The following is a 13,298-nucleotide window of genomic DNA, read 5'->3' on the forward strand; positions in this document are numbered from 1 at the left end:
CTGGTTCTTGTGTGAGACTCAAGCCTTCAAGTTTAGGTCTGCTTCTTTTTGTGAACTTTATGTGTCTTTCTGGTTTACTTTTTGGTCATGAAAAGCTGGTTCTTCTAAGCTTCCAGTTCTCTCTTTTGATTTTATATTGGAGTGACCAGATTGCTTTTGTCTTCAGGAGTTCCCACAGAGGCCCAAGTCAGGTGAGGGTCAGATGTTTTCAGGCTCTCTCATAAGGTCTGGATCCTTCCAGGAAAGATTTTGGCCTCAGGAATTTGGGTGTTGGACTGGCCTGGGAACCTGGCTCAGGAAAGATGCTGGTGTAGGGCAGCTGGTGGCCTGCTACCAAGAGATGCAAAGGCAGATGGGGTGGGAAGAGGCCCCAAGGACTCCTGGGGACTGCACTGAGGAGCTGGGTTGGTCTGGATTCAAAGGATCAAGAAGAGTAAAGGTCAGCCCCAGCATCCCAGAAAGAGGCTGGTGGGTGGTGCAGGCCCAGGGAAGCAGAGGGAGGTGAGGGCGGGGCCAGGTCCAGAAGCACTGCTCCTCGGGGCCAGAGAAGGCACTCTGTTGGTCTGGATGAAAAGGATCAGGGAGCAGTATTGGTTCCCCAGGTGTCTGGGGCCCCAAGACAAGGAATGGGGTAGGGCCCAAACTTGGAGGAGAGAACGGTAGCAGAGATGAGAGGGTTAATGAGGCTGGGGGAGTAAAGAAGCAGAGGGCACAATGGACTTACCCCAGATGGTTGTTAGCCACCGTGTGGGTGTTAGGAATTGAACCCAGGTCCTCTGCAAGCAGCCAGTGCTTTTAACTGCTGAGCCATCTCTCCATCCCAAACAAAGTTTTCATCATGTGGAATTGTTCACTTGTAAAGTTATATAAGTACTAAAAATTTTTCAAGTTTTGTGGTATTTGGTATTTCAAATTTTGATTTAGGGATATCTAGCCTATGTTTTGTGATAAATAAGGTAATTTTGAAGGGCATTCTTATTTCATAATGTGTTACAGTTTTGTTCTGCTAAGGTATACTTCCAAGAAGATTTGGAAACTGATGATGTTCTTTGAAAGATCATTTTGCTGTAAGATCACTTTAAAAAAATTGAGGGGGGGAGGGTGGGAGGGGATGATCCATCTTGCTGGCCCTAAGATCACTCTTTTAAGATATTTTATTTATTATTTTTATTTTATGTGTATGAGGGTATTGCCTGCATGTATGTGAGTGCATCTGTGTCATCCAGTGCCACAGAGGTCAGAAGAGGGTTTCGAATTCCCCTGGAACTGGAGTTAAGGATAGTTTGTAGTCGCCATGTGGGTGCTGGGAATTGAACGTGGTCTTCTGCAAGAACAGTCAGTGCTCTTAACCGCTGAGCCATCTCTCCAGCCCCTATGTATTTCATGTGTATGAGTGTTTGTTTTGCCTGCATGCATGTGCAGAGTCCACAGATTTCAGAAGAGGGCATCAGATCACCTGTTAGCCATCATGTGGGTACTAAGAAGGGAACCTGGGTTCTCTGAAAGAGCAGCCAGTGAGTACCCTTAACCACTGAGCAGTGCTCCAGTCCCAGAAGGTCTCTTTTTTAGTTATCTTTTCTAGCAGTTATAGAAGAACTACACTGTTGCTTAATTATACAGAATGGTAGTAACAGCAGCCAAAGACCACAAAAGCAAAACATCACAATTAAAAGAATTCTTCGTTTAACTCTGTAGGCGAATATATTTCAATAGAAATGTGTACTTAAAAAAGTGAAAATAGCTTTTTTTTCCTAAAAAGAGAACAGGAAAATAATTTCATTTCTTTAACATGGTTGATTAAATTTTGTTTTTATTATTTTCAGCATTAGGGCTCATTATAGCTGACAGTGGGTGAGTCCTAAAAGTTGCTGTCAAATTTTAGGAAAGCTCTATCAAGTTTCTTTCCTACCTGAGCCATGAGATTTCAGGGAATATAAAGTTTCCTATCAATGATGTTGACCTTGAACCAGCATCCTGGAGTTGGCAGTACCCTGTTTGTCATAAGAAGACGTCCTCACAATCCTTTTCATTATTATCATTATTATAGTTTTTTGGTCTGGATATAAGGTCTCATCATGAGGCATGGGCTGGCTTAGAACTCACTATGTAACCCAAGCTAGCCTCAAACTAATGTTTCTCCTGCCTCAGCTTCCTAAATGGTGAGATTATAGGTATAAACCACCACACCCAACCTCTAGTGTTTCATTCTTAAATTTATGTTACCTTTATTCTGTTGGTCAGAAATTCAAATCTCTTCTCAATGAACTTATGGAGTCACTCATTCTCATTAATTAGATTGTTAAAATTCCAAGAAGCCTTTCACTATTTGTAGTTACTATATTCTTCTTACTATAAATTACTAAATAAAATTCTCTAATAATGAAAAAAAAGGTGAAAATGATGCAATTTTAAAGATAATGGATTACAACCTCTTCTGTCCCCTGTCTCTGCTTGCCTTGAACTCAATATGTAGCCCAGGCTGGCCTATGTAGAACTCATGATCCTCCTGTTTCTACCTTCCCAGTGCTGGGATTATAGGTGCATGCCTTCAGGCTCAGCCCAGCTTCCCTTCTAAGGAAAGTATGCCATACAGCCCAGCTAAGCAGGGTAGAGTGGGCATGTGACTGAAACTTAACACAAAAAATTATCAAATCTTTCAACAGTCACTTTATAGGTTGGTCAATGACCTGTGCTTGTTTAAGCTTACTTCAAAAACTATTGGGCAGATTAGATTTTCTCTCTTAGACATTTAACACATTTTAATTATAAAATATTAAATTTATCATCACCATTTTTCAGGGTATAGTTCAATGGTAAGTATAGTCACATGGTTGTATAACACATATCCAGAACTTTTTCATCTTGCAAAACTGAAATTCTATACTTATTAATTTACAGTTTTCCATTCCTCCCCCATTTCTAGTCCTTGGTGATCTATATTTTACTTTCTGGTTTTATGAGCTTGACTGCTTCATATATAAGTGGAATATTGCACTATTTATGTTTTATGACTGACATGTTTTACTTAGTATAATTTTTTAAGGGTCTGTCCATGCTGTAGCATGTGACAGAATTTCCTTCCTTTAAAGTCCAGAGTGCTTCCTTATGAATATGTATCACATTTTGCTTATTCCTGCCCAGTGGACGGTAGGATGCTCCCACCTCTTGACAATGTAATGAATAATGCTGCTGTAAACACGAGTGTGCAAATGTCTCCAGTTCTTGCTTTCAACTCCCTTGGGTCTATATCCAGAAGTAGGATTGATAGATTCTGTGACAGTTGAATTTTTTTTCCTTAGAAAATTGACTCACAAGAAATAGGCAAAATCAGCAGCAGGAAGATATGAGAGAGGGAAAGGAGAAGGAAGTGTGTGTGTGTGTGTGTGTGTGTGTGTGTGTGTGTGTGTGTGTGTCGTAGGGAAGGTGAAGGGCCCCATGGAAACTGGAGTTCTTAAAGTTACAGGATAAGAAATTGTAAGTGCGGCAGGGGAAGCTGTAGTGTGATGTGGAGTGAATAGAGGAGATGAACTGACAGAGGCACATAGCCAGGAGAGTTGAAGTCACTGGTGTCCAGAGTAGGCTTTATTTCCTGACTTCTCATACCTGATCACTTTTGTTTGTTTCCATGGATAAAAACTTTTCACTAAACCCCTGGGCTAGTCAGCTTTCTGTTGCTATTTCAAAAATACCTGAAACCATGAACTTGCTCAGAGGAAAGGTTTATTTTGGCTCACAGTTTTGGAAATTTCAGGCCATAATTAATTGGTGTGTGGCTTTTGGGCCTGTAGCAAGACAGCATATCTTGGTAGGGAGCATGTAGCAGGGCAAAGATGCATAAGAAACTGACTCAGGAAGATCTTTTACTATATTCTACTTTTTTTTTTTAAAAAATGCAATTTTAAAGGTTTATTTATTTATTTATTTAGACAGAGTCTCCCTGTAGCCCCAGCTGGCCTGGAACTCACTATGCAGGCCAGGCTGGCCTTGAATTCACAGAGATCCACCTGCCCCTGCCTCCTCAATGCTGGGATTAAAGGTGTACATCATTATGCCTGGCTTAAAGGGTTATTTTTAATTGTGTGTGTGAGTGTGCGTGTGTGTGTAGGTTTGTACGTGTGAGTGCAGGTTCCCACAGAGGCCACAAGAAGGTATTGGATCCCCTGGAGCTGGAGTTATATGTGCTTGTGAGCCACTCAGTGTAGGTGATGGGGACTGAATGGAGTCTGTAACAAGAACAGTACATACTCTTAACCACTGAACTGTCTCTCTAACCAAGATCCTTCTTAAGGTTTCTCCTACTTTGCAATAGTGCCAAGCTAGGGACTAAACCTTTAACAGTGGCCTTTGGGGGTACATTTAAGACCCAAACTAGAATAGCCTTCTCATCCTGTAGTAATGTGGTGAGTCTTGTTTTGTTTTGTTGAGACAAGTGCTCACTAGTCCAGGTTGGCCTGAAACTCTCAGTTCTCCTGTTTAAACCTCTTGTCTGATGAATTATAGGCAAATGCCAGTATGAGTGGCTTAAAAAAAAAAAGAGGTAGTGTTTCACTGTACAGCTCTAGCCCTGACTGACCTCCAACTTAATTTGTAGACCAGGCTGGCCTTGAACTTGGGCTTCTCTTGCCTCAGCCTCCCAAGTGGAGGTGAGTTTATTCCTAGCAGCTAGCCTGTCTGTGATTAAACAGTAGTATCAGCAGCAAATAGTATACTGATAAAACCATCTTGCTGAAGCATTACTGCTGTATCTTGTTTCTTTTTCCCCAGCTTCCTGTTTCATGCGTTTCGATAAATGAAGAATCTTTGGATCTTCAATTTTCAAAGTGAAGAAATGTAAACATTAGAGTAGAAGCTTGGACTACAAGGCGGTAGATAAAAGGCAATGCTCTTTTCTCTTTCATAAGGGAATTTAAAAAATCACCATACAAGGATTTAGAGATGTTTGGAGATTTTTTTTTCTCTTGTGTTTAAGCTGTAGTTGGTGGTAGAAAACAAACAGTAGCTCAGCTGTTTTGCCACTGTTTTTAGAGTGGCTATCATACTTTCTAATTCACTAAGAATGATGATTGGGTAACTGAATGGTTCATAGCGAGTATTGACTTTGGTACATAATGAAGTGCAGGCACCTGCTTGCTATAGGGCTTTTGCTTGCCCCAGTGCACCTGCAGGAGGTCAAGGTCATCGGTTAACCTATGTGTCTGTCCTCCTCTTGTTCTCCACTGCAAAAGCTGTGTGGGTGGCCTGTGACCTTCAGGCAATTCTCTTGTCCCTGCCTCCCATTTCCTCATAGAAGCATTGGGATAATAGTCTCATGCATTACTAGATCTAGGTTTACACGGGTTCTGGGAATCAGAACTTGGGTCCTCATACCTGCTGGCAAGCTCTTTACCCACTGAGCCACCTTCCCCAGCTTGAAGGAATGTCTAACAATAAAATAAGATCTAGATTTTTGACTAAATAATAAATAGAGATACTGCTCAGAGAGTATTTACCTATCTAACCTAATCTTTATTGAGTCTAAAGTCTTTATATTTAAACTTTTTCCAAATTAGCATGTTGTTTCTTAAGACATAATGTGAATTTCCTGTTACTTACTTTTGACAATGAAAAGTTTGAAACTCTTGCTATGGATCTTGTATATGTTAGAGGCTCCCATTAAATAATAGAACTACTACAGTGAGGTAGATCCTTCAGATAAGGGGTGTGTGTGTGTGTGTGTGTGTGTGTGTGTGTGTGTGTGTGATCTGGCTAGGCATGGTGGCACGTCTAATCCCAGCATTTGGGAGGCAGAGGCAGGTAGATCTCTGTGATTTCAAGGACAGCTTGGTCTACATAGAGAGTTCCAGGTCAGCCAGGGATACAAAGTGAGATCCTGTCTCAAAAAACAAAAGACAAACAAACAAAGCAAAACAAAGTAACCCAATACATTAAGAAATATGTATATGTAAATAAATAAAATCTACTTTCAGTTTATTTCCTTAATATTCAGGGTAGAAGTTTCTTGGCACATTGAGACCAAATAAAATGCTGATAGCAAACGGCAACTTTTCTTTTTGTACTTCTTTCCTGAGACTACATACATGCTGCTGATCAAAGGAAATGTCATAATCAAGGAGTACATTAATGCTAATGCTGACTTCAGAGCCTCACGTCTACTGGCTAGCATTCATAGTGCTGGAAGGTGCTGTGCAAGCTACCAGAAGGAAAATCATCATCCTTCCCAAGTGGTGAATCCTGTGAACCACAGTAACAACTGCCTGGCAAGATAATGCTCATCAGTGCATAGTGGAACAAATATTATGAGAGTAACCAACTACTGTTTACTTGGATTTGAGATCCTAAGGTCCGCATCCTAGGATATCACCCGTACCTGACATTGATATTAGGCTTAGGAACCTGAGGCTAGACAGGTGACAGGAATAGGGGAGAACCCAATACTAGTTTTCTGTTGAATAAAGTATTAAACTAACTCTTAATGACTTATTGTCCTACCCATAGATTAACGCATGTCTCAGCCCTCACCAGGAGTTTCCTTATGCAACAGATGGTGACTAACAAAGAAGCCTACAACTGGCCAGTGTGCAGAGAGCAGGCTGCATAGGCTGCAGAGTGCTCATCCCTGAATAGGACACCTGCATCAGCTTCTGCTCCCAAGTCTCAGGGATCATTGTGGAAGATGGGGTAACCACAAGGAAATAGTCTTTCAGACAGCTGGTCCGTTTCTCATATGAACTCACAGGATTGGTGACAGCATACACAAGTCTCATGCAAGCTCAAGCCAGAAAAAAATCCCAGCATAGACAAGAGGAAGGGGTTAAGAAGCTCCAACCCTACGTTAGGACATTGTGGGAACAGATGGCTGCTGGGAGGGTCAGAGACAGTCTCTTTCAAGGATGGGACTCTTGGTAAGTTAACCAAGCTCCAGTGAATGGACACACACTGAAGGACATTTGGAGACACAGATTAGACTCCATAGGTGTGATGGTTTGAATGAGAATGTCCCCCTTAGACTCCCAAGTATTTGGGCATCTTGTCCCTGGTTGGTGATGCCATTTTGGGAAGTCTTAGAGTATGTGGCCTTGCTGGAGGAAGCAAGACACTGGGGGCAGGTTTAGAGAGTTCTTAAGCCTTGCTGGATCTCGAGTTGCTCTCTTGCCTCCTGTGCCTGCTTGGAGATATGAGAGCTCTGCTTCCTGCTCCTGCTCCAGCCACCTCTTGCCACCTCCAGCCACCACGCCTCCCACTGTGATAGACTCCTGCCCCTTTGGAACCATAAGCTAATCAAACTCTTCCTTCTATAAGTTGCTTGAGTCAGTGTTTCCATCACAGCAACAGAAAAGTGACTAATAGAATAGGTTTTATTATATATACAATAAAGTACATTGGGTGGGGGAGCAGTATGGGGTGGGGATAGGTGAGGGGATTTAAATATCATCAAATTATATTGTATGAAAATTTCAAATATTCAATAAAAATGTTAAAAGGGAAGTCTTATATTTGATCTCATTGAAGTTTGATGGAAAAAGAAAGAAAAATAAATAAAAATATGTATGTACAAATAAACTCTGCCTTCAGTCAGAAGGTGTCCTCCTGCTTCCATGCCTGGCTTATTTCCTCAGTACTCAGGATAGACATTTTCTTTGAGTTTGCTTGGCATATTGAGGCCAAATAAAATGCTCATAGCACACTGGAACTTTACTTTTTTGTATTTCTTTCCTGAGACAACATACATGCACTGATCAAATGAGATTTCCTAATAAAGGAGTGTATTAATGCTTTTTTTTCTGTAGGAAAACCTTTCCAATTTTATAATACCTATCAATAAAATTAATTCTAATGGAAACAGCCAGTGACTGATATTTTAATATGCACTCCTCCCTTATGAGCCACAGAAATTGAGTCTAGAACTCTCACAGTTAATAAAATGTATGATTACTTGCATCTTATATGAAATGGTATTTGTGTCTGTATATAGCGGATTCAAACCCTCCTTTATACTTCAGATCATGTCTAGATTACTTAAAATGCCTAATGAAATGTCACTACTATGGCAAGAAAAAAAGTCTTTAGGTATTCAGTACAGACAGTTTTTCTCCTGGACATTTTATTTAAAAATTTCTATTATTTTATTTTATTTAATTAATTAATTAATTAATTAATTTATTTATTTATTTGTATGCCCATGTGGAGGTCAGAGGACAGTTTACAGGACTCTGGTCTCTTCTGCCACCTTGTGGGTCCTGGCGATCAAGTTACTGGGCTTGGTGACAGGTGCTCATTAAACCATCTCTTTGGTTGGTCAAATGTGCAGCTACTAACCTCATAGATACAGACAGTCAATTGCTTTATAGTAATATGTACATTTTATATGTACTTAGAAAACAATAAAAATATATAGATTCTACCTCTGTAAACTATAGTACTATTTTACTTCTAAAAATTTTATTTTTTAAAATATACTTGATTTTTTGAGAGTCTTGCTATGTATCCTTGGCTATCCTAGTATTCACCATGTAGTTCAGGCTGGCCTTGAACACAGCAGTCTTCCTGCTTCCATGCCTGGCTTTACTTTATTTTTAATTAATAAAAATATTTATGCTGCAAAATGTGATGGTGCACTCCAGCACTTGGGAGGCAGAGGTAAGCAGATCTCTGTGAGATAGAGGCCAACCTGAATTACATAGTGAGTTCCAGGTCAGATGAGGCTACAGGGAGACCCTGTCTCAAAAAAAACTTAGGTATACAAAAATGGTATAAGTATGCACTTACATAAAGTATACACTGCAGAACAATTAAGTCAAACTAATTAATATATTTTTACCTCACATAATTTTTTTTTTTTTTGGTATATGTGTGTGTTTATTCACATGGGGGCCAGAGCTGGAGACAATGGTCTCACTGGCCTGGAGATCACCATGTAGGCTAGGATGGCTGATCTAATGCCCTATGGAACTGCCTGCCTCTACCTCCCAAGTGCTATGTTTACAAGCACATGCCCCTGTGCCTAGCTTTTTTATGTGGGTTCTGGGGACCCAACTCAGGTCCTCATGTTTATGCAGTAAGTAGTTTACCAACTGCACTATCTCTCTAGCCCCTACATAATTTTTTTGTAATGAGAAAATTACAACCTACTGTCTTTGCTGGGCCAGTGAGATGGCTCATTGGACAAGGATATTTGCCAGTAATTTTGATGACCTGAGTTTGATCCCTCAGCCCACATGGTGGAAGGAGAGCGTCTACTTATACACAGACAGACAGACACACACATACACAGAGTAAATGTAAAAATATCTATTATCTTCATAATTGTCATGTACAGACTATTTTAGTATTGCCTACAGTCACGATGTTGTAAACTAGGTCTCTTGAACTGGTTCCTCCTGTCTGGCTAATATTTTGTGTCTCTTGATTGACACCCCCCCCAGTCCCTTTACTCCTAGTCCCTGGCATCCAGCGTTCTACTTTCTGGTTTTATATGTATGTGTTTACATTTGCTTTGAATTTTAATTAGCATACAAAATATTAAGTTTCATTATGGCATTTTCAAACATAATTGGTTTCTGTTAATCCTCCCGTCTGCTCCTTCCACATCCTTTGTCTACCCCTGGTGCCCTCCACCTGCAGGAGCCACTTACTAGCTTTCATTTCATGTTGTATGTGTTCTGTAGCTCCCTATCCTTCCTCAATGCCTCTTTCTCCCTCTTACGGTCCCTTTTCTGGTTACATGACCTATACCTATACCTATATCCCCATATATATATATATACACACACACACACACACATACACACACTTAAAGCTAGGATTCACATATGAGACAAGACAAGCAGTATTTGAGTCTGGGTTACCTCACTTAATATTGTATTTTTCTTTTTTCTTTATTCTTTATGCCCGAGTGATCAGCAAAAGTATTCTTTTCATTTCAAGTCAGTCCCGAAAGATGATTGCCATCATTTCACTTAATGTCATATTTTTGTCCATTTTCTTTAAAATTATATCATGTTTATGACTGAATAAAATTTCGTTGTATACATGAAGAACATTTTTATTATCCAATCATTTGTTGATGGACATCTAGGCTGGTTTTGTTTGCTTGCTATTGTGAATAGAGCAGCAATTAACATGGATGTGCAAGTATCTCTGTGGTAGGTTTTATATTCTTCATTTAAGTGAGATATGTAGTATTGCTTTACCCTAATTTAAAAATAATCTAGTTAAAAATAATCTTTTTAAATTCAAAGCTTTTCGGTTTTATCTGAGTTACCCTAAATATTCAGACTATGGAAATGCGTCTGAAATCAAGGAAAAGGAGCTGTGTGATTACTTAATAGCAGATGGCGTCCTTGACCATTTCGGGGAGGCTCGAACAGTCTCCAGGGTATTTTTGTTGACTCTGTCTCTCATTTTAACTGTTTGTGGTGAATCTTGCCAGTGTCTGTTGCTTAGAGTTGTCATTTTAATAATTACGGACAATGATTCCTTGGCTTTTAACATTCTTCTTTTTTGGAATTTCTTTGAGCTTCATGAGAAAAATGAATAGCCTTCTAAAAAATATTGCATCCATCATTGTCCACTGACATTATACTCATTATATATAATTGCTAAAACCTTAGACTGTGGTCTTGAAGCTTTATTTCCCTATGTTTTATGAATTACTGCAGAGTTCTCTTATTACCTACAGAACTTGTCTGAGAAATAACTGTGATGCTGGTTGCCTTAAAGCTTATTCTTAGGTTTTTGGAATACTCCTGTAAGAGTTAAATTTCCTGTCTTTTTTTCTTTTTTAATTAGGAACTTCCTGAAAGATGTTTTTTATGTAGTCAGTATTGTACATCGGCTCCATCATTTTGTAAGGTTGCTTTTATAGAATTTATAGACCTTCTCTTTAGTGTTAATCCATAGTCATATAAGCAGTGAGAGAGAGAGAAGTGTGTCAACTTTGTTACCCCCAATAGGTGATACTAGCCCTTGCTTCTGTACTTAAAAATCTGCATATGTGATTAGTGGATTTAATAATAGCTCTTAGGCAACTAATCTGTAAGAGGACTCTCCACTGTATCAGAACCAGGAATGATCTCATTTTGTTTTCATTGCTAGGAACTCATAAGCCAAATTTGTAACCTACTAAATAAGTGAGTGTGTGTGTGTGCGTGTGTAATAGTTGATAGCTACCATCAGTACTAGTACATTATCTGCCTTAATCACCCATGGTTAAGTAGCTAGCTTAACTAGGCTCTGTTAATATCTTGTATAATTTTTTCCCTCCTGCAATGTCTCTTGATACTTAATTTAAAAATAGTAGAAGATCATCTGTTTTAGCTTTGCTGAAGAACAGGATCCAAGGCAGATTAGTTCTTAAATGATTCTACCCTATGGCCCTAAATTTTTTGATAGAAGTTTGTGACCTTAGAGAAGATAATGACTTAAGGGAATGCAGTGTACTTTGGAGGAATCTAGGAGATTCTTAAATTGCACCTTATTATGGCCTAAAAGTGATAAACTCTGATTCAGTATCATAAGGAAGGCACCTCAGAGAATATGTGCAGATTGGAGAATGAGAAGAGATCCCATTCACTCTGACATTAATATTTAAGTTGGTACATCATGTTTGAGATCACAGAAGGGGAGAATCAAATTATTCTCTGCCAGTTCATCAAATCTTTTTGGGGAACTGTTAGCTTCTTTAGGTATCTTAAAATTGGAACATCAGTGAAAGGCACTGAAAGGTGTTTTTGGCTTTAAAATACTTCTTTTGCCTGAAGAGTTGCCTTGTGTTGGGAGGAAATTGCCTAAGACAAATATGGAATTCAAATTTGAGAGTTTTCTGTTAACTGAAGTGGGGATTATCAGTAGCATGGGATCGCCATGACTCACTGAACTCCATTTAACCTGAGGTTGTAGTCATTTGGAACTTACTGATAATCCCCCAGGGTCATAGTGTACTCACCCTTGAACACAAAGTTCTCTAACCTTGGCTTATGGGTGAAAACCCTGTCTGTTCCATAATCTGCAATCTGGGTTTTAAATATTGTTTTCAGAGTGGGACAGAAGGATGAGACCTAAGCCAAAGAAAGAAACATGTTTCTAGATTGTCTTTGCCACATGCCGCTTGAGGTTTGGAGTCTGTCAGATCAGAATTGGAATCTTGGTATTGTCACATCTTTATTTTGTAATACAGAGACTATCTCTGTCCTTTTTGATATCCAGTATTTACTTTAAGGAACAACAACAACAAAAACCCCCTGAGAATCATAGTGCCCTGTTTAGATGGTTGTGAAGGTTAAACGAGAAAAGCTGTGTAGAAACATCTGCCATGGACCTAGTAATAGTGGGTTCTCAGTTCATGTTTACATCCTCCCACACTTTCTCTTTGCATTGGCTGCTGCTCTGTTCTTATTCATACATGACTGCTTGAGGCTGTGCAGAACTGAATAAATATGTTCCTATCTATAGTAAAGTATGATTAAATAAAGGCAGGTCGTTCAGTTCTCAATTCCTGGATCCCAACATGAAATGTTAGTTGGTGACTTTTTTAAAAAGTTAATATTTGTTAAAAAAAAAGAAATGTAAGAAATAAATCTTGAAACTGTTATACTAAGTGAAGTAACACAAACTCAGAAAAACAAACGGCGTATGTTCTCCCTCATATGTGGATCCTAGCACCAAATCCTTTTAAATTCAAGGTCCTTTTAATAAGATGATGCTATACAGCAGTCCCTTCTGCATGAAATAACTACCATCATCACGACTTCAGCGGAGCCTGATCACTAAACATAGTCACAATTGGGCTTGTTGATGGTTGTGTTCATTCATTAAAGGACTGACAAGCAAAGTCATTGAACCCTCACCTGAGTATCCAACACCCCTTCCCAGCCAACAAGTCCAGCCTTGGAAGACAAAAGAAAAATGAGGAGGAACCCAGTAGAGGGATGCTTTTGGAAGCCCTTGTCAAGAAACTCCAATGGACTCTCATATGAACATTTGAAAATTGCCCTGTTCTGATTTTTTTCTAGTTCCCTGTCTAGAACTTGTAATGCTAATTACTCTTGCCTTTACTTCTCCTTCACATCTCCTATTCATCATTCAAGGACTTTCTTCTTCCCTTAGAGACAAAAGTTATGCAATTTGGGAGTCTTTTAGATAGACCCGCTGAAGGGATACCCCAATTGCCTCACCCTGCGTCCCTGTTCAGCATGGAAGAAGTCAGAGTGGTCTGCGTCCCTATTCCCTATTGGCAATTTGGGTAATCACTTCGGAGGATGGTGTGGTAAGAATAGGAGGTAGGAATTGGCTAGGCAGTT

At 39.5% G+C, this 13,298-nt stretch overlaps 1 protein-coding gene and 1 non-coding gene across 6 annotated transcripts in view; one reads left to right on the forward strand and one right to left on the reverse strand.

Annotated features, from left to right (window-relative positions):
• Anapc10 (anaphase promoting complex subunit 10) overlaps nt 1-13,298 on the forward strand; it is a 76,303-nt gene that overhangs the window by 40,989 nt on the left and 22,016 nt on the right. The window contains exons 5-6 of one of the 5 annotated variants that reach the window (XR_003848625.1): nt 4,765-4,876; nt 6,496-6,603. The exons of 2 other annotated variants lie outside the window; for them this stretch is intronic. Coding sequence is in view for 2 of the 3 variants with exons in the window: in XM_008827486.3 (XP_008825708.1) it covers nt 4,765-4,824 (60 nt within the window). In the remaining variant the exon portion in view is untranslated. Of the gene's footprint in view, nt 1-4,764; nt 5,732-6,495; nt 6,627-13,298 lie in introns of those variants that run through there. 2 more of the 5 variants (XM_029560825.1, XM_008827486.3) reach the window with 2 other exon arrangements.
• LOC115069350 lies at nt 9,891-9,958 on the reverse strand. The gene has a single exon (XR_003848628.1). It is a non-coding gene; the product is annotated as a small nucleolar RNA SNORD2 (small nucleolar RNA).

This window comes from Nannospalax galili, unplaced genomic scaffold (assembly GCF_000622305.1).
Source record: "Nannospalax galili isolate Female #2095 unplaced genomic scaffold, S.galili_v1.0 scaffold1272, whole genome shotgun sequence".
NCBI classification, from domain to species: Eukaryota; Metazoa; Chordata; class Mammalia; order Rodentia; family Spalacidae; genus Nannospalax; species Nannospalax galili.